We start from the raw sequence: 24,190 nt of genomic DNA, 5'->3' as shown, positions 1-24,190 counted from the left end.
TCTCCTCTAGCCTTCAAAATGGTGGCACACTGCCCTGCCCAGTGCATCCTGGAATGCGCCAGACGGGGCATCAATACCATATAAGGGAGAAACTCCCTTATATGATATTGAAGCCCCGCCCAGTGAATGCCCAGGCACAATCCTCCCGCAGAAGTGCCCTGATGATCAAAGCTAATATTTTATTTATTTATTATTTAATTTTGCTCACACCTTTTTCAGTAGTAGCTTACATTCAGGTACTCTGGATATTTGTCTGTCCCAGGAGGGCTCACAATCTAAGTTTGTACCTGAGGCAATGAGGGTTAAGTGACTTGCCCAAGATCACAAGGAGCAGCAGCGGGATTTGAACTGGCCACCTTGGGATTGAAAGACCGGTGCTCTAAGCACTAGGCCACTCTTCCATAAATTTGCATGCTATTAGTTTGATCATCAGGGCTTTATTTCCTCATACTGTTCCAGAGCTAATTCTAAAGTGCTGCTCAGAACAGTGCGGGGAAATTGATCATCAGCCCATTAGTGGAGAAAAGGGGCAAATAGCTACCTGGACACCAATGCACTTAATCTGAGGAGTTCAAAAGTGCAACTGAATCAATGGAGCAGAACAAAGGCCAGCAGTCGCATCCAGTGTTTCCTCTAAAGAGTGGCATGATGTGTGTAATTTTCTTTTCGTGTGAGCAACAAATTTTAAAAACCAACAATTTCTGAACACCAATATTAGCAATGCATTTCTGTATATAGTACAAAAACACACATTTTTGTGAGCGATCATGTAAAATCTGTGAGCAATGCTCCTAAACTGCCTGGGAGCCACCTGGATAGGCAGCAAACCTACCCATACACTGAGTGACAAAATTCATCTATGGTTATATAAACTGCAAAGAATTTATAACCTGCCAGGATGTGTAATGCAATGTAATCAAACCTAGCCAGGTAACCCCCCCATAGGGATGTCTCAAAGAACCCACCCACAAAGCAAGAAACACATAAGGATCTCCCTCAGAGATTTCCCAGAAACCCCTCCCCAAGTCAAGGTTATATTTAGAGAAAAATAAAAAAGACACATTACCTGCAGAGACCTGAATCCTCCCTGTTAGCAGCAGCATGCAAACACACAAGAGGGAAAAGTGAAAGGGGAAAACAAGAAAGAAGAATTCAGAAACCACCAAGGCAAAGCATGAACATACGAACATAAAGGACTAATACAGCAACACTATGCTAGGCAGCAGGCCCTGCTAGGACAGGCCTTAAAAGTTCTGTCTTGCAGCAAAGAGACCTCAGCAGCACAAGCACAAACAAAATCTATCTGCTGTGGAGATCTTGGTTAAGCTCAGGCAGGAATAACTAAACTCAGACTGGGACATCTCAGTTTTAGTACCACAGTATCAGAAAGGAAAACAGCTTTTACCTATCACTTTAGGTTAGGGGAAAACAAATTTCCATAGTTTTCCCTTGTGACCTAGGTCAATTCCTTTTACCTCCCATTGTCTCAACATACACCTAGAATGAAATCTTTGGAATTTATTGCACCTTAAAAAAAATTTTGAACCACTTGAACTAAAATTGGAAAAACAGTTTAGAAATTAAAAAAAAAAAAAAACACACCACCACCATTGGTTAACAGACAGAGCAGCACCTCCAAGATAGGGTGTGGACGTGTAGAGATGGGCCAACATCCCAGAGTTTGAATCTGGACAGCAAAGTACAGTCAGGCTGATCTGCTCCCACAGAGAGAACTAGAACAGCCCTCTACATTCAGACATATAGAGCTGTGCAGAAAAATCAAAGAAGTTGCTATGCTAACCAGGGAGAGAAGCAGCTGCTCTCCACATTCAAATAGAGATCTGCGCAAGAGAGTTGCATGGGGACAGAAATTTCACCTGTCCCTGCTGGAATGTAACCCATCCCCCTCAAGTAATCTCCCACATCCCCGCCCGTCCCCTATACTAAAATAACCCAGCCTATGCCATCGTTCTGGAAATGAAAGATATCAGAGATGCACATTTTCTAAACCTGACATATTACAGTTGATAAATAAAAATTTTTCTAACTTTGTATTCTGAGCATTTTTATTTTTCCATGTCTTCCGATGTTCCCTGCCTTTCCAAGGTCTTCTATTTGGCATTTCTTCTTTCTCCATGTCTGCTATCCATCTTCCCTATGTCCCCATCTGTCCTGTCCAGCACCTCTCTTCTGTGTCCCTGTTCCTGTCTACTCCCCATGGGTCCAGCCCATCTCCTTCAAGCCCCTCTTCCCCTCTGCAGGGTCCAGCCCATCTCCCTCCAGCCCCTCATGCCAAAGAACACCTCCATCCCCAGCCTCTCTGTGGCACCCCTCCACCCTTCCCACAATCTCTATCATGGCCCCCCTATCCAGCCAATACTCACAGACCTGCTTCAAACTCCTCATCTTCCCCTACTCGGCAAGTGGGCTCTGCAGCGACTTGAGCTGTGCAGTGTAGGAAGTTGGGGAAGTGTCATGGTTTGAAGTCCCGCAAGATTTCCCCAACTTCCTGCACCACACAGCTCAGGTCTCTGCAGAGCCCAATCACCAAAGAGGAGGAATTTGAGGCAGCGCTGAGGATAAGGAGGTAGGCTTGCATGGCACTACACTGCTGTGGGAACCCCACAGGACCTGCGTCCATCCCCACTGGATTTTCGTGGACCTTGAGAGGATTCTTGCAGGAGTTCCATGGCCCTGGAGGGGAGTTCCATGGCCCTGGAGGGGAGTTCCATGGGATTCCTGCAGTAGCCGCAGGATTCCTACAAACCCTGTTCCCAGCTCTCTAATCTGTGCTCTACAAGCAGGGATGAAACTTTTCTAATCAAGATAGCGCAGCACTACTCTATCAGAGAAATTAGGCCTTACTTGCTCATTTTCTTTCCTTTAGGCCGTCCACACTGGTCAAACCGCTAACACATGGGTTATGCTCACCTACCAGCAGATGGAGACTGAGAACACACTTTTCAGACTTGCACTTAATTACTGTACTACTTCTCTGCCAGCCAGTATGTAACTAACAAGCTGATCCCTCACGGACCACTTTGAACAGGGCTCTTCTGCAATCCACAAACTGCTAGTTCCACCTGTCAGTGGACAGGTCTGAGGATCCTTTTCCTTATTGTGACTTTTTTTATTTTGGGGAGGGGGGGGGGGGTAAATTAATTAAAGCATACACACTCAACAACAACCATAAACCAACAGTACCGGACAACACTCAATGGACCCATGTCCATGACCATCAATATACACCACTGCTGCAGTGCCAAAGAACACCTCCATCTCTGCACCAACAACCCGACCAAACCGATACCTCCATCAAACTTTTCTCCTATTCACTTTAAATGTATTACCATGTATCTTTATGAAATGTCCCCTAGTCTTTTTATTTTTTTTGAAAGAGTAAACAACTCTACTCTACTTCAGGATTCTGAAGATCTCTCTCATATCCCCGCTCAACTGTCTCTTCAACAAACTCAAGAGCCCTAACCTCTTATCAAGGTGACTGTACAAAGAATAGCATTTACAGGGACAACTGCTAGAAAAAGGGGTCAGAGCTCAAACTGCAAGCATCTCAAAGCAGTAGGATTTCTATTTACTGGTCAGATTCCAGATATGACCAAGAGCACCAAACGTATCAGTGTCCTTACAAAAGAAGCAACCCCAAATCCTAGGGCAGCAGAGACTCACCAGATCACCCAGCTCACTCCCAGTACATCTCCAAAAGCAAGAACCCTCACATGGCAAAAAAAAAAGTTTCATTTCTTAATACTTGAAACAATTTAAATTTTCATAAAATGTCTTTCGCACAAAGGGAGCAAACCCATGAAATCAGATATACATTCACTCTATATCAAAACACTGAAGGAAGCAGAACAAGACAAACACAGAGGATGCTCTTACCTGTCTAGGCTGTGACGGTGTATTCATTTGTGAAGATTGTGGTGGCCCAAACACCACAGGTACCGTCTGAGCAGGCGGGTACGAGGACTGCAGGAAAAAAAGAAAGAGGTAGTTAAACTTGAGCAGACTCGGCTACCGACTGCCAAGGGAAGGACAAAAGTACAATAGGAAAAATGACCCCTGAAAAATAAGTGGCCCAGTACACATAGGTACCAAAAGGAAGAGGGCTGACATCCTAAAAACATCTCTTAGTAATGCATCCATAGCCTTGGAAGCTTTTCTTCTGCAAAGCCACAAGAAGGTCCCTACAGTCCCTGAACTAGAACAGCAGTACAAGGCAGCCTGAACAGAGGAGATTGCTTGGAAAGGCACATGGATAATGATGGAAGACCAGATGAAGCACTAAACACAGTAAAGCATTATTGATCACCTGTAACAGATGTTTCTACTAGACAGGATTGTTTAGGCACACGTGGCTGAGACTGCACAACACCCGGATAGAATAGATCTCCAGAATGACAGAAGTGTCAATTTTTGAGCTTGTGTGGCTCCTCCCGAGTACAGCAATCCCATCAGTTTCACAGCTTAAGGAGATGGGATGGACTGTGTACCTAAGCAAACATCTACAGAAGGCTTGTTACAGGTATGCAGCATTGAGTCAGGCACAAAAATGAGTCCCAAAACCAGGGCTGCCTGATGTTATAGGTAATTTGTTCATTACTGAAGTTACAGAGAGAGATTGGACAAAACAGCTTGACCAAAAGCAGTGCCTTTGATTGAACAGTAATTTAATTTTGAAGTGAAGACAAAGTAGCTGCATTGCATACAATGTCCAGGAAGACGACTTTGAGAATTATGATAGATGCAGTGGCTAAATTTAACGGTATCGTTTCCAGAGATGGTCCGGTTGCAACGTGTACAACGCTTGAAGCCACTGGGAGTCTTCGTGGACATGGAGCGAATACCTCACCGGCCAAATCAAATGGCTCGCGCTTCACAAAGCTCTGTTTTTTTTTACATGGGCATAAATGCCGGACCGGACGATGTGGATCGGCGTCTACCCACACGTGAGAATATGACAGCCTGAATACAATAATATAAGGAGAGACTATACAGTTCTAGAAATGACCAACTCAACTGCTAACCAGAAGGTCTGGACAAATCTGCAGCACTACCAGGTATGCCTAAAGGAACCAGCTTTACCCCATGTTCTTTAGCAAAAGTACTTTTGTTGTCTGATTGGTGGCCATTTTTGCAGCCCAATATTTTTTGGACATCCATCCCTTAAGAAATGTCAAAAAAGACAAACTGAGGCAACTTAACGCAAAAAAAGGTTTTGTTTTCTTGTTATCCACGACCATGAAAAACTGTGCAGATTAAAAAAAAAAAAGCCTCACATTTGGTGGGCTTTATGGAAAATTTGGAGCTGATATGATCCTGAGACACACCAGAATCTCAAAATTTAGCATTTACTACTACTATTTAGCATTTCTATAGCGCTACAAGGCATACGCAGCGCATACGCATACGCAGCGCTATATGCATGGTACACTGCTCCAGGAAGCTCTTAAGAGCTTCAAACTTCTCTGGTCTAGACACTGACTGATGATGTCACCCCATATACAAGGGCTGCATATGCTCCTCGACTTAAGAGACCACACCATCGCCTCTCAGAAGACTGTATCAACAAGATGTAATCGTAACCAGAACTGATTTCAGAGATCAGCACCATGCATAGTTCCTCTGTCCCTGTACAGTAAATATGCTGAGGGATCTGAAACTTCTGATTAATGTTAGGTACCCTATCCAAAAGTGACCCCAAAATCAGATTATTCCAAATCCAAAGTGGCTAGAGAAAAAGTAGGAACAGCGGGCTATGGATTATTATGCAGCAGAGAAATAAACATTAGTGAATCTGAAACAGTTTTTCTACAGCCATCCAGAGCTTCTGTGTACCTCTACCTATATGGGTGGTTGAGATAAACTGTAAAAATGACAGGGCTTTACTCTTTTGTACCCCTTGAAAGGTAGCCAGAGCTGAACAGATGAGCTCATCTAGTAGCCCAATAACAGAATGGAAAGTAAGGTAAATTCATATCATGTCACTGGGCATAAGTAATACAGAAAATGTAAATCAAAGGGGATTGAGACTGAGTTGCCACCAAGCCCTGGACCATTTCCCTGTAAACTCCCCTGCTCCAGAAACCATCCCTCTGCTTGGACTCCTCTTTCTCTACCATGTTTGCTTATTCCCATCTGCCCTGTTTACACTGCTTAGTTTTTCACTCATGCAAGTCACATCTCACTTTGTTGGTGGTTCTTGAATTTTTTATACAATTCTCCATACATACATCCTTAAATATTTTTTTTAAAAATTGCTTATAAATTACTCATCTCATAAATTCATGTACGCACATTGATCCTGACATAAATTGATCCCCTTCTGTTTATAGATTTTATCCACTCTTTGCACTTTTACGAAGCATCATTTGCTACATTTGGGCTCTATCATATATATACAGGTTAGTTCTCTTTTTAGAAAATATTATTGATAAATTATGTTTTATATCCTGGTCATCTTGCTCTGTTTTAAATTATTTATATGCACCTTTTTTTAATGTAAATTACATTGATCACGCATATGTTCATTACCATACTGTTTAAATAGTCTTTTTATGTTTATATATTACCTTTTGGTCCTCAAATTTTATTTTTTATGTTGTATTTATATTCATACTATTATTGGTTTTGCAGTTTTATATTTTATTTCTTATTTTTAGGTGATTTATTTTCTTATGTAATATGCATATATGATCAATTGTTTTACTTGTACTTTGCAGACTCCTGTGTCAGGCACTTTAGCTGAAACTCGGTGCCATAAAGAATCAGCAATTTAACATCTAATTCATGAAATAAAATGTATATGGCATCTTCTGCCTCTATGGTATCACTGGAAACGTTTTATTGATCACAGGGCATAAGCTGTGCCATGAACTTAAGATCTGCAGTTACAAGTACAACGTAAGGCACTAAACGTGTTGCAGCATTTGACTTGCACACAATTCCTGGTACCCCATAATCTAATAAATGCTTATTTCAATCCTGCAAGATTCCTGCGATCTTCAAGTCACACAAGACACCTAATACCCACTCTGGGCTCTGATTTCAGGCAGTGCCAGTTAACGTAAATCTTACCATCTTTGTTCTGATGAAGTAGCACTGCCAGGTGGTACCAGATACTCAATGCTTTGCAAACAAGTTTATGACAATTATCTTGATCAGGCATCTTATGAGTTAGCTGATAGCTGTAGTCCCTGGATAACAAGCTAATACAGAATGAGAAAGGAGAGGAGAGGACAGGGGCTGCTAACTGCTGTAACTATCTCAAATGTGTTTATCTCTGCTTTACCTTTTCTTTGATAGGGAAAAGCTTTGTGGCCATCAGCCTCTGCTCAAGTCATACTAGACCAATCCAGAAGTGTGGGTTATGGCCATCTACCAGCACATGGAAACAGGACAAAAAAAGGTAAGAGGCACCATACAGCTTGTTTTTCAGTATTTCCACAACAAAGCCAACAGACCCTCCCCAATTTCTTCAAACAGGTGGGGAGGGGAGAATCTCCTACCAGAGAACTGAACCTAGAACTGGGATACTCCAAAAGAAATGAAAACAATTTCTCTAAGTTCTGATTAAACATTACCATTCACTCACGTGGAACTTCACTCAGCTATAAAATAGGGTGGAACTCTTGTAGGACTCATGGAAAAAATTAGAAGCCAAGGCCAAATTTTTCCTTCCTTATCCTCAAGGTCAGTGCAACTCTGTGGAATTAACAGAGCACCCCTTACAATGGCTAGCACAGCCTTAAGCTCACCCTCTTCAAAGACCGGAGTCTTCCCTATCAAACACATCCAGCTAATAAAGTTTTGCAAAGAGCACAAGGAGGCTCAAACAGTTGCCCTACATATCTCCGTAGCAATCGTATGCATCTCTACCCAGAACATTGTCACCCCACCCTCTTCAAAGAGCAGAGTCTTCCCTAGCAAATACATCCAGCTAATAAAGTTTTGCAAAGGAGCGCAAGGAGGCCCAAACAGTTGCCCTACACATTTCCGTAGCAAGATTGTAAGCTCTTTTGAGCAGGGATTGTCTCTTCTTCATGTTCAATTGTGAAGCACTGCGTACGACTGGTAGCGCTACAGAACTGATTTGTAGTAGTAGTAATCGTATGCATCTCTACCCAGACCGTTGTCACCCCTCTGGTCAAATGAGCCCTTAAGCTCCTTGGAATCATACGTCCCTTAAAAACAATCTGAGAAAACTATCTGAGCTATTGTTGACTCGGTTGGCTTTTTTCTTCAGACCCTTGAAGAAGAAAAAACCTGTCCAATCCTCAAAACTCACTGGAACTGCTAGATCAGTGCCCTATATACATTAAAGTGATGCAAGATCTGAAACTGGATCCCTCTACAGGACAATGCCTGCAACTCGGAGATTTTTCTTAAGTAGCCTAGTGATTAGTGCAGCGGACTCTGATCCTGGAGAACTGGGTTCAATTCCCACTGCAGCTCCTTGTGACTCTGGGCGAGTCACTTAACCCTCCATTGTCCCAGGTACAAATAAGTACCTGTATATAATATGTAAACCGCTTTAAATGTAGTTTGAAAAGCCACAGAAAGGCGGTGTATAAGTCCCATTTCCATTTCCCAAAGAAATAGACACCAATACCACCATCTATAGCACAAGATCCTTCATAGATATGCCTTGCGACAGCAGAAGCTAAATGCCCGCAGAACCAGGTTAAGTCTTCAACTTGGAGCAAATTGACACACCAGCAATTGTGTTGCACCCTTCAAGAAGCAGATCACATTAAAGTGATGATTCAACTGGGTGTCCTGAACCTATTCCCAAAAACACAAATCACACAACATGCATTTTAAGAGAACCAGCAACTTACTCTTTATTTAAGACTTCCTGGAGAAAGTCTAGGATGCAGGACAGCAGAGCCTTTACAGGTGCAAACACCCACTCCCTAAAACACGCCTCAAAGGCTCTCCACCCTCTGGTATAGGCCACCGACATCAACTTGTTGCAGCAACGTGATCACCTCTGCCACAAAATTTCTGCCTAAGGCGAGACCATTCAAGAGCCAAGCCATAAAGACAGAAGGGAAAGGAGTCTGCCATAAAGACAGAAGGGAAAGGAGTCTGCCATAAGACAGAAGGGAAAGGAGTCTGCCATAAGCCCTCTCTACTGAAGGAGTCCGAGTCTTTCTTCAGTCTTCAATTTGGCCAAGTCCACATACCATATCCTCCTGGGCCAATCCAGAGAAGAACAAACAGTACAACCAGGCTGAGATGCAACACTATCCCTCTGTATGTCACTGCCTAGCAGGGGCCATGGGTGGGTGGGGGGGGGGAAGAGATGGGGTAACATAGAGAACCCCAGGGCTCCACCTGCAACTAGACATCTAGCCTTATTTTTCTGCAAATGAAAAACTGACTTTAATGTTTTCTCTTACAACCATCACATCTAAGAAATGAGTGCCCATATCACTCCTAATTGAAGGAAACAGCCTCCAATAGCTCCCACTCTTAAATACTGAGTGGTGCAGAATGGGTAAACATAAATCGATTTTTTACTCTTTCAAAAAGTACAAAGGACTAGGTGACACTCGAAGAAGATATATGGTACCTTCTTTTAAAACGAACAGGAGGAAATATTTTTTCACTCAAAGAACAGTGAAGCTCTGGAACTCGTTGCCAAAGAATGTGGTATCAGCAGTTAGTGTATCTGGATTCTAAAAAATGATTTGGACAAGTTCCTGGAGCAAAGTCCATAGTGTGCTATTGAGATAGACATGAGGAAAGCTACTACCTGTTCCTGGGATCAGTAGCATAAACCTTGCTAATATCTGGCATTTTAGCAGGTACTTGTGACCTGAATTGACCACTGTAGGAAGCAGAATACTGGGCTAGATGGACCATTGGTCTAACCCAGTTTAGCTATTCTTATCTTCACTGTCGTCAACCAGCTTCCTGAAGGCCATCAGAGCTATGCGAATGGCCATCTCCAGCCTGTTCATCAATCAACAAGCCTCTATCACTGACTAGTTCTCCCCTCCTCCCACCTGACATCCATTGTCACCACCACCCTATAACTTCCAGGGCAATGCCTTCACCCTTGCAACCAGTTCAGACTGCTTTGGCCTCCAGGATCTGAAATCAGAACCCGCATATAGTCCTATGCTTCAGGGGCTTTCCTCATCAGAAGAGACAGATCTGGTTCAAAATCTTGTATAGCTATTACTCTGCAAAAACCGCCTTCCATTCTGGGTACTGAACTGAGCTCTTAGATATTCCAAGAACTGTTATGGCTCTGGTCTGCTCTTCCTGACGATCATGACCCAACCAAGGGTTTACAAGAGATGATGCACCCACAATGTCGTCCTCCTGCTCTTCAACTCCGATTTTGCCTGAATAAACCTGTGGTAGAGTGGACTAGTGGCTGGTTGCAGGGCCTCACAAAATACACCACACACATGTTGGAGGTAAAAGTCAAAACACTATTTATGTATACAAAAGAAAATAGCCAACCCTGTTTCCTTTACAGGTTTGGTACGTACAGTAAGTTTCTTGAAGCACAATCACACTTTCAGCACACTGTCCCTGACATGGCTCCACAGTTCCAAGAGATAATTAGCCTACCTTGGCTGGTTTCAGTTACCTCATAAACAACTTGCAGGTTTCTTCACAACACAGGGTGCAATGATCTGGGCTAGGGCCACTCCTAAGAACCTAAGCGTTGCCATACTGGGACAGATCAAAAGTCCATCAAGCCCAGTATCCTGTTTCCAACAGTGGCCAATCCAGTTCACAAGTACTTGGCAAGATCCCAGAACAGTAAAACAGATTTTATGCTGCTTATTCTAGAAGTAAGCAGTGGATTTGTCCATCTTAATAACGGCTTATGGCCTTTTCTTTTAGGAAATTATCCAAACCTTTTTTAAGCCCTGCTAAAATGCTTTTACCACATTCTCCAGCAATAAATTCCAGTGTTTAATTACACATTGAGTGAAGGAGCAATTAGGACTTACCTGATAGTTTTCTTTCTATTAGTTCTTTCCACTATTTCAGAACCTGTGGTATGTTTAAAAGAAATCCCTAGAGTGGGTGGGATCCTTGGGCTGCCTCCCTGACAACCAAAGCCCCAAAACTGACTTATAAACTTGGTCTCAGTGAAATACAGGTCAATGGCTCAGGCTAAGAGCTAGGCCTCTTAAAATCAAAAATCATCTCTGATACAAAATATATTTCACTGCAGCTCAAGCTGAAATGAGTTCCCAGAGAGCTGGCAAGGGAGGGGGCATTTGCTCTTGTCAACAATCCTGGGACTGGCACCTGCGAGAAGTCATGAGCTAAGATGTTTTGGCTAATGCAAGTGAGTAGTGGGTCCGGTGCAAGAAGGGAGGGGGAGCTGAGGAGGACAAAATGACCTGTGAAGCTACTTCTCCGCAGGTGTTGTCCTAAACATAATTTGTTTATACTTAGGGCTTGAGAATATGTGAAGTCATTTCTTATCAACTGATAAAGAGCCAAGCGCTCTGGTGAGAAAGCTAGGGTCCATTGAAATGAATAGGGTCAAAATAGTATAAAAAGGGCAGTCTGAGGGGTATTAAATCAGAAGAAGACTCTAGAAGGCTAGAGAGAGACGTGTCGTGAAGTGCTGTTCCACCATATGAATGCCTGAACTGCTTGCATTGTCTTTGGGTAAGACACCAAAGCTAATAAACTATCAAACATATAAACGGCGAGTGACCGAACTCACTCGCAAATGCGCAGTAGAGACTTCCCTCTCTGTCCCGCCCCCGCGTCAATACGTGATGACGGGGGCGGGACAGAGAGGGAAACTGCACTCCCCCCTCCCCCCCCCCCCCCGAGTCGCCGCCGCCACCCCTCCACCCAGCCCGGGCCCTCTGATCGCAATTAATTCAACTTACATCTCGGCAGCACGCAGATCAGCTGAGCTCCGGTCGGCCTTCCTTCCCTGCCTGTGTCCCGCCCTCGCCGACGGTACGTCACACGAGGGCAGGACACAGGCAGAAAAGGAAGGCCAGGCCGACGGGTGGAGGGGTGGCAGCAACTGGGGGGGGGTACTGGTAGCGGCGACCTCAGGGGGGGGGCCTTAGAAAACCCCCATTCCAATAGTAGCTCGTTTTAACGGGCTCAACGGCTAGTATTATTATATCTACTGACTACTGTGCCAGAGCCGGTGGTGGGAGGCGGGGCTGGTGGTTGGGGGGGTGGGGATAGCGCTGGGCAGACTTATACGGTCTGTGCCCTGAAAAAGACAGGTACAAATCAAGGTAAGGTATACACAAAATGTGGCACATATGAGTTATCTTGTTGGGCAGACTGGATGGACCGTGCAGGTCTTTTTCTGCCGTTATCTACTACGTTACTATGTTACTGGGTTTCTTTCTTAGCTTGCCACTGCCCAGACTGTTTAAAACTGTCATGAGCAGATACAAGATTGGGGTAATTCAGTATCTGGAGGGAACATGGAATCCTTTACAGGATAGTAGAAAGCCTATGGCTTCCGCTGCACAACAGAGGTGGCAGACCTAATTATTAAACATCTTGATAGCAGAGGATGTAGTGCTTGGCAAAAGAGCATTGCATATTGTAATTCACGCTTTAGCTGTACATTGCAGTAATCAAGCTGTTGCATTTTTACAGGGCATTGGCCAAAGAGAGATCAAAAGATTGCAACTGATACAGAATGTTGCTGTGAAATTACTTTTTTGTGCTAAAAAAATATGATCATGCGACACCATTGCACAAAGTAGAGCATTGGTTGCCGGAAGAATATCGCATTACCTATAAAACACTGCTTTTGGTATTTAAAATCTTTCATGCAGGGTTACCTGGATTTTTGTCCCTTGCTTCCAGCTCTATATTCCTGGGCGAGCTCTGCTCTCCAGCCAATAATCACTATTACCTGTCCCCTAAATGCGCGTAATTCCATCCTCCACATTTCGGAAGGTGATATTTATTGTAGTGGGTCCTAAATTTAGGAACACTTTGCCTATACTTTTACATACAGAGCCTTCTCTCTCTCCTCATTTAAGGTCTTACTTAAAATACAACTATTTCAGTCGGCTTTCATTAGCTGATTTTTTTTCTCGTTCAGATTTCTTTAGCCTTAGGATCCTGTGAAATGCAGTAGGTTTGCTTTTGTTTTATTTTGTTTTGTATTTGGTTTACTTTTCCCTGTTCATATTGTAATTTTTCTGACAAACTGTATTTTGATGTAAGTTAAGAGATTTTAATGTATGTAAATCTCATTGACATCATTGCCCTAAGCAATTAGTCAAATAAATGCGACCTTGTATGCAACATCGATCATGTCACCGTCTTGCAAATATTAGCCAGAGACAGTAAGGTAGTCTCCACTCAAGATGTCATTATGCACCTCATAAAATGAGCCTGCAAGGTCTGAGGAGTCTGCTTCCTGCAAGCAAATAAGCTAACATGATAGTCTCCTTCAGCCATCTAGCAATTGAAGCCAAGCCTCTATCTACCAAAAAGCACAAACAACATACAATTTGTGAAACTCATTTGTGACTTTTAGATATTTAATGAGGACACTACACTTCAGGAATACCGAGCCTCCTCATCCTCTCTGAAAAGGACAGAAGCTCCACAGATTGCTTGAGATGAAATTCTGATACCACTTTCGGAAGGAAGGAACCATGTGCAGGGAGACAACCCCCCCCCCCCCCCCCCCACCTCTGAAAAGGGGAAGAAAGGGATCCTGACAAGAGAGCCTGAAGCTTTGAAGCCCTATGTGCTAACGTAAAAGCCATCAAGAATGCATTCTTTAGAATAAGATCTTTCAAGGAGGCCATCTGGAGTGGCTCAAAAGGCGGCTTCTGAAGAGACCGAAAGACTAAACTAAGGTTTCTATCTGGCTAAGACGTACGAAAGGGAAGCTGCAAGCGGGCCCACTCTCAGCAAGAATCTAATGATAGAGGTGAGCCATAAGAGACATCTTCTGTGATTGGTCCCTGAAACAGGCCAAAGCTGCAATTTTAACTTTTAGAGAAACCAATGCCAATCCTTTCTGAAGACCTACCTGGAAGAACACACACGCCACGGATGTAGCACGTTTCCAAGCCACAAGCAAGGTAGCAAAGACTGAATCAGAGTAACCTTTTCGCTCAACTGAGCCCTTTCAATGCCAAGCCATAAGACCAAAGGGGCACAGATCCTCCATGAGCACCAAACCTTGCTTCAGTACGCCAAGTACCTGCAGAAGATGGACAGGATCCCCGTCCAGCAGTCAAATCAGGTCCACATACCACGGCCTCTGCGGCCAATCTGGGACTACAAAAATTGTCCCTGTTCAGCCTGGAGAACTGGAACAACAGCCCGGTGCACCAGCAAGGAATCTACAGTGGCCTGAACCTCAACCACCTTGGTTCCCTTTCGACAAGGAGACTGCGAGAAGAGAGTGACCGGGTAGGAGAACTCCAACTTGTAACCTTCTGTAAGAACATCCAAATCCCATTGGTCTGATGTGATTTTGGCCCACTTATCCTGAAACTCCTGAAGACATCTTCCTAAGGGAGGTAGAGAACAGCGAACCAGCCTTGCATCATTGCAAAGCTCGGGAGCCATTGGGCGCTCTAGCTGACTGAGAGGATGATTTCTTGACCATACAAAGGGAAGATTGGTGTGCCTGAAAGCGGGACTTGACCATTTTGCCGACAACCAGACTGGTACAGTCTGCTGTTTCAAAATCGAGCCCCCTGAAGACAGATGACCATAGGCTTTCAGCTTATCCTCCGGCATCTGCTGTGGCTTAGTTTCCCCCAGTTCTTTCAACAAGTTACTGCGATCTTCTCCAAATAGTCACTTGCCCCAAAAGAGCAGTTTAACTAGACACGACTAACGCTGCATCAGCTACCCAATGCAGCAACCAGATTTACCACGTGCAATGACAGAAAAGATATACTTCAGGCCATAACCCCTAACATGTCATAAATAGCATCTGCCAAGTAAGCCAACCCACTTCCAGGAGGGCATTAAAGAACCCATCTTGTGTTGTAGACTGCTGATGACACTTCAGGCATACTTTTGCCATGAACAAGCAGCACACTGTCGCTTGAAGGCCCAAAGAGGCCACTTCAAAGGCTTGTTTCATCTAGTCTAGCTTCCTATCCTGTAGGTATTTTAGAGCAATGCCCCCTTCCACCGGCAAAGTGGTCTTCTTAGTCATCGCTGTAACAAGGGAGTTCTCCCTGAGAAGCTGTACTTTATCTTTCTCCTCTAAAACCAACAGGTAAAAGCGAGTCATTGCTCTTCCCCACTCTCATCCCCGTGCCCGATGAGACCCATTCTGCTGCAATTGGGTCCTGAATGTCTGGATGCATTGGGAAGGCTTTAGAAGGATCTCCAAGCCCCCTCATGAGTGACGAAGATGGAATGCCTGACACTTGAGCAGAAGGCTCCTCAATGGAAAACACTGCCAATACCTCAGAAATAAGAGTACTGAGCACCTCTTTATGAAACCACCTCAGTACTTTCGGATCACCTCCCTCCTCTAACGGCTCCTTCAACGATGGTTCCTCTAAATAGACTGAGGCCACATCAGATAAAGAGGAGGAAGAAGCACACAGTCATCTGCCCATTCCTGGAGGTCTAAATGAGATCTCTTAGGAGTCAGCAGTTCAATAAACAAGCTCCTTACAGCAACTCTGGTTGTCCCTACTTCCCTACCTGGTGTAAGAGAAATTTAAACTCCAGAGAAAACAGATCCCAATGCAGTTGAATGCTTTGTCGGGCCCCAAGGCTGTAAAATGGTGGCTGTGCTCCACACATGATCAGACAGAGTCTGTCCCTCACTACCAGTCAACCCCAACAAAATGGCGCTTGTCCCCAGGCTCTTCTGCATCAAACTGCGCACTGGACCTGCTGGAGAGCCTGAACTCCCCAAAATATTCAAATGCAGTGCCAAATCTGAAGACATACTGCCGCTGAGCATTTCCTCCGTGTCCTGCGGGATTCCAGGTTTGCATGGACTGAAATGTGCTGACACCACCTGGCAGGTTCCACAAAGGAAAATCACTTAACTGCCTCCACGGAGTTGCCATTCATCCCGTCACAAGCACCACACCACGCAGTCCAAGCACTGAATCAGGATCCCTCCTCCCTGCGCCAAGTAGAACTTGCAGCCCTCCAAGCAGTTCCGAGTCAAACTTTTGTTGGACTTACCACTGCTGGCTACTCCCTCCAAGCTCACAGTCTCCACAAGTCTTACCCTAGATGAGAATCAGGACTGATGCTCTGTCCCTCACACTCCAGCAAACCTCTTTCAGTCTCTCTCTTTTTTTTTTTTTTAAGGTTGTTGTACTGGAAAAGGAGAGCTACACAGGAAACAGGAGAGAGGTGAAGGGAAGGAAGAAGTAAATTCATGGGGCACCAGAGACAGGGATCTGAAAGCCTCCAGATATGACTCTGCAGACTCAAGCCACCCACAAAGCTCAACTGGGGACTAGCTGACCAACTGGACCAGGAGCAGAGCCAGAGGCTGAAAAGTGTGTCCATCCACCTGCTGGAGATAGAAAATATTGAGGAGCTGGATTGGATGTCAAGAGAGATGTCTCAGCTCAGTTTTCAGTTCTCCATCTGCTGGTTGACGGACACTATTATCCCACAAACTCTGGAATAGCAGGAAGCTACATAATGGAAGGACATATTACAGCTCATACTAACTTTACTCTGTATATTGCTGGGCAGAAGTTGACGCCCTGCCCAGTCTTCAGCTCACACCCTGCAAGCACAGAACATATACCCCCAGACAAGAGCACGCATCCCAAATGGGTGCCCTGAATCACAGCCTTCTTTAGGAGGCATTACCTGGGAAAGTCCAGGAGAGGGGGCAGGGTGCGGGGCTGCCGGGGGTCCTCCTATAGGTTGTGCTGCTTTATTCATTTCATGGGCCCTGGCTACCTGTGGAAACAAACATTAAAAGACATCCATTAATACAAGTGGCCAGCAAACTTGCTTCAAGGTGTTCAATAGTTTTGTGAGGAACCAGGAGCAGTCCAAGATAGAGGAGCAGCCCAAAAAGATTCTTTGTTAATGGGAGGGATACCCTGTTCCCCTCCAGCAAAGGAGAAGAGAAACACAAGTTGATAACGGAGTCCTGGGTTATTTATCTACATGGCATAAAAGAAGTGTATTACACAGCAGGGGGAGCCCTGCAGTTACCATCCAGCTAACAATCCATATAAATGCCTCCCCCCCCCCCCCCCCCAATCAATCAGCCACTGCACCCACACTACCCAATTCAACTGTTCCAGAAGCTGTATTGTAGTTTCTAAGCCCGTGTGTCTCAGTTGTGGTAAGTGCAGATAATTGCTTTAAAAGGCATGTATTTACATATTTATGTTTGAGTGATAATTTGATTACCACCTAGAGTTGTGTGAATTTTCAGCTGCTAAAATGGGGTCACTTAACACTAATTCAGAGAGAAGCCTGGACAGCATGTTTCTACTTAGGGCTGTACTCGTATTCGATTTGGCCCCAAACAAGTGCCCTAAATACATTATTCGTATTCGGCTGAATAGTGAATAATCCAGGGCTCTACTGTGCTAAATCCTATGGAAATAAACACTTGATCTCTGATTTCACGTCGTTTTTCTCAATTCCCATTATTCTTATTTGGTATTCGTACCTGGCCAAAAAATATTTTGCATTATTTGTATTTGACAAGTAAAATATGCTATGTGGTTCAGCTCTATTTTCAATAGCCCTAGAATGTTACGAATGTACAACTATTTTATTTTACTGTTCAATTTATGAAGAAATTAAGAAAGCAACAACAGCAGCATATGACAAACAAGTGTGGAAAGCATGTACAGCATGGCTCATGGAATTCTTTCCAACCCACTGTGTACACGTTTTGACTTAAAGAGGTGGGGGCCGGGGCTAGTTAGGGAGGGGGGAGAGAGAGAGCGGTAGAGAGAATGTGAATAGGTAAGGCAGGTGTGGGGGTACATTTTGGTGGTGATGAGTTAGTTGCAATGGGAAGCACTTGTAGGGGTTGGGGTGAGGGAAGGAAAGAGTAGAGAACAGGAGAGGGTGTTTGAAATAAGGAATTCTCTAGCTACTGTTTCACTCAGGGGCAATGAACCCAAATTGGTTAATTTTGAGCATACCACGGACAGTAATGAACCTCTCCTAAAACAGGGTATGTGGAATATTACTGAGAACGCTTGCGTCATGCCAAAGAGCTTCTTTCTGGAATTCTAAACATGTATAGGCAACCTTTCTAGGTATGATTTAAAATTCTCTTTCATCAAGCCTGTGGGCTCCCAGTACAATGGAAACATTTTCCGTATATTTCTGGCACAGTTTCTAGACCTGACTGCATTTCTTGATACCCGAGGATCTTTTCCGTCTCAACTTGATTCGGAGAAATCGCTGGGAACAGACACCTCTGTGATCAATGTCCTTCTTTTTCTCCTTTATCACTGTCCCGGGACTATAAAGCAGCTCAGTTTAGTAAAAAGCTTTTGAGATGGCATCAGAATGACATAACCCGGATAAATGTGCCAAAAGCAGTTTTCCTTGGAGGAAAACTGAGCAAAACTAAAAATCTGAATGATGATTGTGCAACAGTAAATGTAAGGTATCCTCTATGTTTAAATGCTGCAGAAGCTGGAACTGCTTCTCCCACAGTAGTGGAATGGGGGACTTCTCTAGAAACCCCAGTCAACATGGCCCATTTTTTAATTCAATGTATCATTTCACTGGAGTTTACAAAATACCAAGGCCCATCCCATTAAATTTTTGGAGAGTTATTTTGCTCCCAGACACACATTCTTGACCCCTTTTTGTATAATTCTTTCCAACATCTGTTGGGTTGAAAACAACAACAAATAAAATTAGGCTGTTTAACTCCTATAGGTGTTCTGTGGACACCTTGATAAGCAAGCCATATATAGGTGGCGATATCTAACAGTACTAGCTTGCACTTGCTCCCCTAGAGCACAAAAAGGCCTGCAAGACTGAGCAATTATAAGAAAACCCTCCTGGTGGTAACTCTCACCCCCTACCAGTCTGTTCCAGTGCTGAGAGTACACGAGTTGAGGACTGAACTAATCATAGTGGCTGTTTAAACTGCAGGGAAAGGCAGGAAGGTTAATGGCTGGCTTGTCTGTCTACAGAGAAGCCCTGTTACTGATAAGCAACCTAGCTTTATCTATATAAAAGCTAGATAAGATCGCCACAAACAGGTGACTGTCAAGCTAAGGGTGAAGGACAGATGGAGATCTGTGGTAGGTGGAGCAGGCAAACGTAAAGACATAGTCTGAAAACGATTTTGTCAAATATGTATGACAGACCGCATTTTGTAAACCTATATGGCCTAATTAGCTTAAGAAATTTGGAGAGAAAAAAAAACTCTACTAAAGTCACTGTTCATGCCAAGCAGCTGGTCCAAGCACCAATGGATTCTGAGTAAGTGTTGAAAGGACAAAGCAGCTACTTTGTAGATGTCAATGCGTAATGAGGAGCAAAGACTGGCGCTGAAGTAGCAGTGGCATACAACTGATGGACCATGACTCTGCCCTGAAGAATGATTTACATCTTACAGCAAAAGGCTATGTTAAGAAGAAATCTAGGACACAACTTTCTTCATTATGGGACAACCTGAACGCATTGTGTCATAGGATATGAAGAAACAATATTTCCCAGAACAGCACCATGCACCAATTGCAGTGGAAGAGTGCATGTTTGTAATCCTCTGTGACAGGTTTCTTGCACTACCACCCACTGTGGAGGATGATAGAAGGCAGAATTCAAGGTAAGATAAACTGGCTGATATTGAGCTTCAAAACAACTTTTGACAGAAAACATAGGTATGTTTTCATGACCTCTGTCATGGAACAGCTGCACACAAGTGGGCCAGGGCCTGAAGCTCACTAATACATCAACAAGTAATGATGGTACAGCATTTTCCACATAGCAAACTTAAGGGTAGTATTTGTTAGATGGTGGCTTTATGAGCTATGCAAGAACCTGGGAGAAGTCCAACAGTCATTCAAAAGTGCATGGTTCGGAAGAAGGTATCTTTCAAAGATATCACCAAAACAAGGGAACCACTTCCAGGATGGCTGTCATTAACCCGAGCAGTAGCACAAAATCCCAAGCTCGAGGTCGAGGTAATCGCAAGAGAAGGCGTACCTGACTCTGGAGCTTGACACGTCTGCTGTCGGGAAGAAAGACAGAGCCCAAAGCTGTGTCAAACCGAACTCCTAAATACTCGAGAGATTGAGAGGGGGTCAGATGACTCTTAGCAAAGTTGACCACCCCAACCAGAGACTGAAGGAGTTCTATGACACAGGCAGTCACTAGGCGACACTCCCTCTCCGAGTCTACTCGGATGAGCCAATCGTCGAGATAGGGATGAACTCTGACCCCTCTCTCCTCAGAAACGCAGCCGCCACCACCATAACTTTGGAAAAAGTACAAGGTGCCGTGGCCAGTCCAAATGGCAAGGCACGGCATTGAAAATGCCGGCCTAGAATCACGAAGCACAGAAGCCGCTGATGAGGAGGCCAGATTGAAATTTGTAAATATGCCTCTTTGAGGTCCAGAGATGTGAGGAATTCCCCCAGTTGAACTGCTGCTATGACTGACCTTAACGTTTCCATGCGGAAATGCCGCACTTTCAGGGCCTCATCGACCTTGCACAAATCAAGCATTGGCCTGAAAATTCCACCTTTCCGAGAACTACAAAATAGATTGAGTACCGACCGGAGCAATACTTGTCCTGAAGAAAAGGAACCACCGCACCAAGATCCAAGAGACTACAACATATCTCCAACAGCTGCTCAATTTGATGGCAGTGGCGCAGCAGGTTTCCAAAAAGGCGTCTCCAACGGAAGTTACAAATTCCAACCTGTACCAGTCTCTGATCAACTCTAGAACCCATTGATCTGACGTTACTTCGGTCCACTCTTCAAGGAAAAGGGACAATTGACCCCCTATTCGGGGAACGGAAGAGTGGACCTGCACCCCATCATTGTGAAGGACGTCCCTGGGTTCCTTGGCCCTGACCGGAACCAACAGACTGTCTGAACGAAAGGAAGCCCTCTGCTGAAAATGGGACGCTGCGCAGAACTTGAGGCCGCCCATGACGGTACCGGCGGGCTTCTCGAAATCTAGGTCTCGAGGAGGAGGAAGAGGAGGAGCCCCTGACAGAAGACTTGGGCTTATCCTCGGGAAGATGCTGGTTTTGGAATCCCTGAGGTCTTTAACAATCTTTTCCAAATCCTCTCCAAACAAGAGTTTCCCCAAAAAGGCAACCTCGCCAAACACTGCTTCGAGGCCATATCAGCCGACCAATGATAAAGCCAAAGCAGACATCTAGCCATCACCATCAAAGACATCTGTTTGGCAGACACCCTTACCAAATCATACAGGGCATCAGCCAAAAAGGCTAAGGCTGATTTCATCCGTGGGGCCACATCAAAGAGAGAAACTGAACCCTCTGCAGGTTGCTTGACCGCTTGCTGAAGCCAAGAGAGACACGATCAAGCCGCATAAGTACTGCAAATAGTAGCCTGCGGTGACAGGGCTGAAACCTCGAAAGCACGTTTCAAAGAAGCCTCCAAGCGGCAGTCCTGCATATCCTTCAAAGCGACCCCCCCCCCCCCCCCCCCCCTCCACAGGGAGAGTAGTCTTTTTAGTAACCACCGTCAACGAGTCTACCTTAGGTAGCCCAAACAGAGCGAGATGATTCTTTCCAGCCGGGTAAAGGTGAGACATTGCTCTAGCTACTTTAAGGCTCCATCCGACCGCGTCCATTGAGCTGTGATAAGCTTCTGGATGGACTCGTGGACCGGGAATGCCCAAGGCTTCCTAGCACTGGCCATCTTGGGATTAAACGAAGAGGCCGTAGATACGTCTGGATCATCAATATTGAGAGCCTGTAAGGCAACAGAAATGAGAGCGGGAAGCTCGTCAAGGTGGTAAATACGCACCGCCTTAGGGTCGTCCTGTTCCTGCGGCCAAATACCCCCTTCTTCCAGGTCTTCCACCCTAGAGGGCCTAGAAGACTCCTCTGAACCCTAAAAAAAAGAATGTGAAAGGGAATGAGAAGGTATCGAGGCCACTTCAGACACTGAATAAACCCATCTGCGCTTAGGATCAGGCGCATCCACAGGAGAAGAAGTTACCACTCCTTCAGAAGTCAGAGGAACCTCTTGGGCTGGGGTAACACCAGAAGGTATGGAAAGATTATGGAACTCCGGAAGAGCTCTCTTCATAAGGAAGGCTCTATGCATTATTAAAACAAATTCAGGGGAAAAAAGTTCTCCCTGAACGTCTGCCCCAGACACCAAAGGAGGAACCGCCAAATGAGAATTCCCTGCCGGCAGAACAAGTTCAGACAAAAGGCGTGCTTCCCCGGTGCTTCAAAGATGGCGCCGCCGCTGAGCTCCGAAGGGCAGGAAAGGTCTTTATCAGCTGTGACCATCACATTCCCTGGTGAGGAAGAATCGATGCAATTCGCACTACACAGGAATCCGTCCACCACCTGCTGGAGATAGAGATATACAGAAGAGAGAAGGAGCTGGACGTCCAGGGCCACTGTCTTCTTTCAGTGTTCTCTACCTCTACCTGCTGGTAGGCGGATACAACCCACCAGTTCCTGGATTCATCTGCTGTTGATAAGGAAAGAACAAATATGTTTTCAAAGCTTTGAGAAAAATAAAATAATTCCCCATTAAACATATTTCACATGGGAAAATTAGGTTCTTACCTTGGTAATTTTCTTTCCTTTAGTCACAGCAGATGAATCCATTACGAATGGGTTGTGTCCACCTACCAGCAGGGGGAGATAGAGAACACTGAAAACCATAGTGCCTCAAGGACGGCTAGCTCCATCTGCCTCTCAGTAATTTAAAGCTTCCAAAGCAGTGTTAAACCGCAACGTAGCACAACATGAACTTTCCTCACAGCGAACGAACGCCCCAGAACAGGAGCAATAACACAAAGGAGGGACGAACTCAACCTCCTGTAGTAGACCAGAAATCTTGAAGACTGTTTTCCAACTTCTCCCAATGAGGGAACATGTCTGCAGGAAAAACTGAACACACAAAACAGGGATCATGGATTCACCTGGAGGGCTGGAATATCTGGACCAGACCAGAAAGAAAGTCTGGAAAGTCTATGGCAGCCACTGGTTCTGGCCACCAGAGGGCAAGAAGAACACAAACCAAGACACAGGCAGAAAGCATACTGAAGCACAGAGAGGCTTAACACACACAGGTGCAGTATACTGGAGTAATCAGAGCCATGCTGGAAGCAGCCAGCACACAGACAGAGACAGAACTAACTCAGGAAGCACAGATAGAAGTCAGCTCAGAAGCTGACCGCCGGAAATAAGGGAGTCTGAGAGGGGTCACGACCACAATCGTGACACTTAGAGGGCAAGACCGACTCCATGCACGGTGCAACCTCAGCAAGGGACTCCGCACCATCCACGAGCTGTTCCACTGCCTGTTGTAACCAAAAGAGGCAGGCTCGAGCAGCATAAGAACTGCAAACAGACGCCCTTAAGGCTAGGTCCGAAATCTCAAAGGACCGTTTTAACGCTAATTCCAGCCACCGGTCCTGAATGTCCTTCAGGGCGACCCCTCCCTCTATTGGGAGGGTGGTCTTTCTTGTCACTGCCGTGACTAAGGCATGCACTTTAGGCATCCCAAAACGGGCCAAGTGTTCCTCACTCACAGGTTAAAGATGCCCCATCGCCCTGGTCACTTTCAAGGGCCCCTCGGGGTCAGCCCATTGAGAAGAAATAAGCTCTTGGATGGAGACATGCAAAGGAAAGGCTCGAGCAGGCTTCTTAGTACTCGCCATCCTCGGATTACCAGAGGAGGCCTCGCCTTTAACAGGATCATCAATAGAGAGGGCCTGTAAGGCATCAGAGATAACTGTTGGCAGCTCATCGTGGTGGAAAATCCGAACCGCAGTGGGGTCATCCAGATCTAGTGGCAAACCGGCACCTTCCTCTGGCTCCTCAGACCACAAAGGCCTGCCAGATCCCTCAGAGTCCCCACAGCCCGACCACAGGGGGGGGGGGGGTGCGCCACTCTCCGACGGGGAATTTACCCGACTATGCTTAGCGTGCATCCAACGCTCAGGGGCATCCACGTCTGACATCAGCCCCGGGCCATAATCAGTTGGAGGGGGACCAGGTAGCAACGCAGTG

The 24,190-nt window shown here is 45.2% G+C and overlaps 1 protein-coding gene across 3 annotated transcripts in view; it reads right to left on the bottom strand.

The window, feature by feature from the left end:
* EIF4G1 (eukaryotic translation initiation factor 4 gamma 1) overlaps positions 1-24,190 on the bottom strand; it is a 205,015-nt gene that overhangs the window by 152,502 nt on the left and 28,323 nt on the right. The window contains exons 3-5 of one of the 3 annotated variants that reach the window (XM_030217150.1): positions 16,825-16,917; positions 3,901-3,987; positions 1,067-1,087 (exon numbers count right to left, since the gene is read on the bottom strand). In XM_030217150.1, the coding sequence (XP_030073010.1) occupies positions 1,067-1,087; positions 3,901-3,987; positions 16,825-16,899 (183 nt within the window). In that variant the 5' untranslated portion in view covers positions 16,900-16,917. The remainder of the gene's footprint in view (positions 1-1,066; positions 1,088-3,900; positions 3,988-16,824; positions 16,918-24,190) is intronic. The other 2 variants (XM_030217151.1, XM_030217152.1) reach the window with 2 other exon arrangements.

Source organism: Microcaecilia unicolor, chromosome 10, assembly GCF_901765095.1.
Source record: "Microcaecilia unicolor chromosome 10, aMicUni1.1, whole genome shotgun sequence".
Taxonomy (NCBI): Eukaryota; Metazoa; Chordata; class Amphibia; order Gymnophiona; family Siphonopidae; genus Microcaecilia; species Microcaecilia unicolor.
The sequence above is the reverse complement of the archived record's forward strand: the minus strand, read 5'-3'. Positions and strand labels throughout refer to the sequence as shown.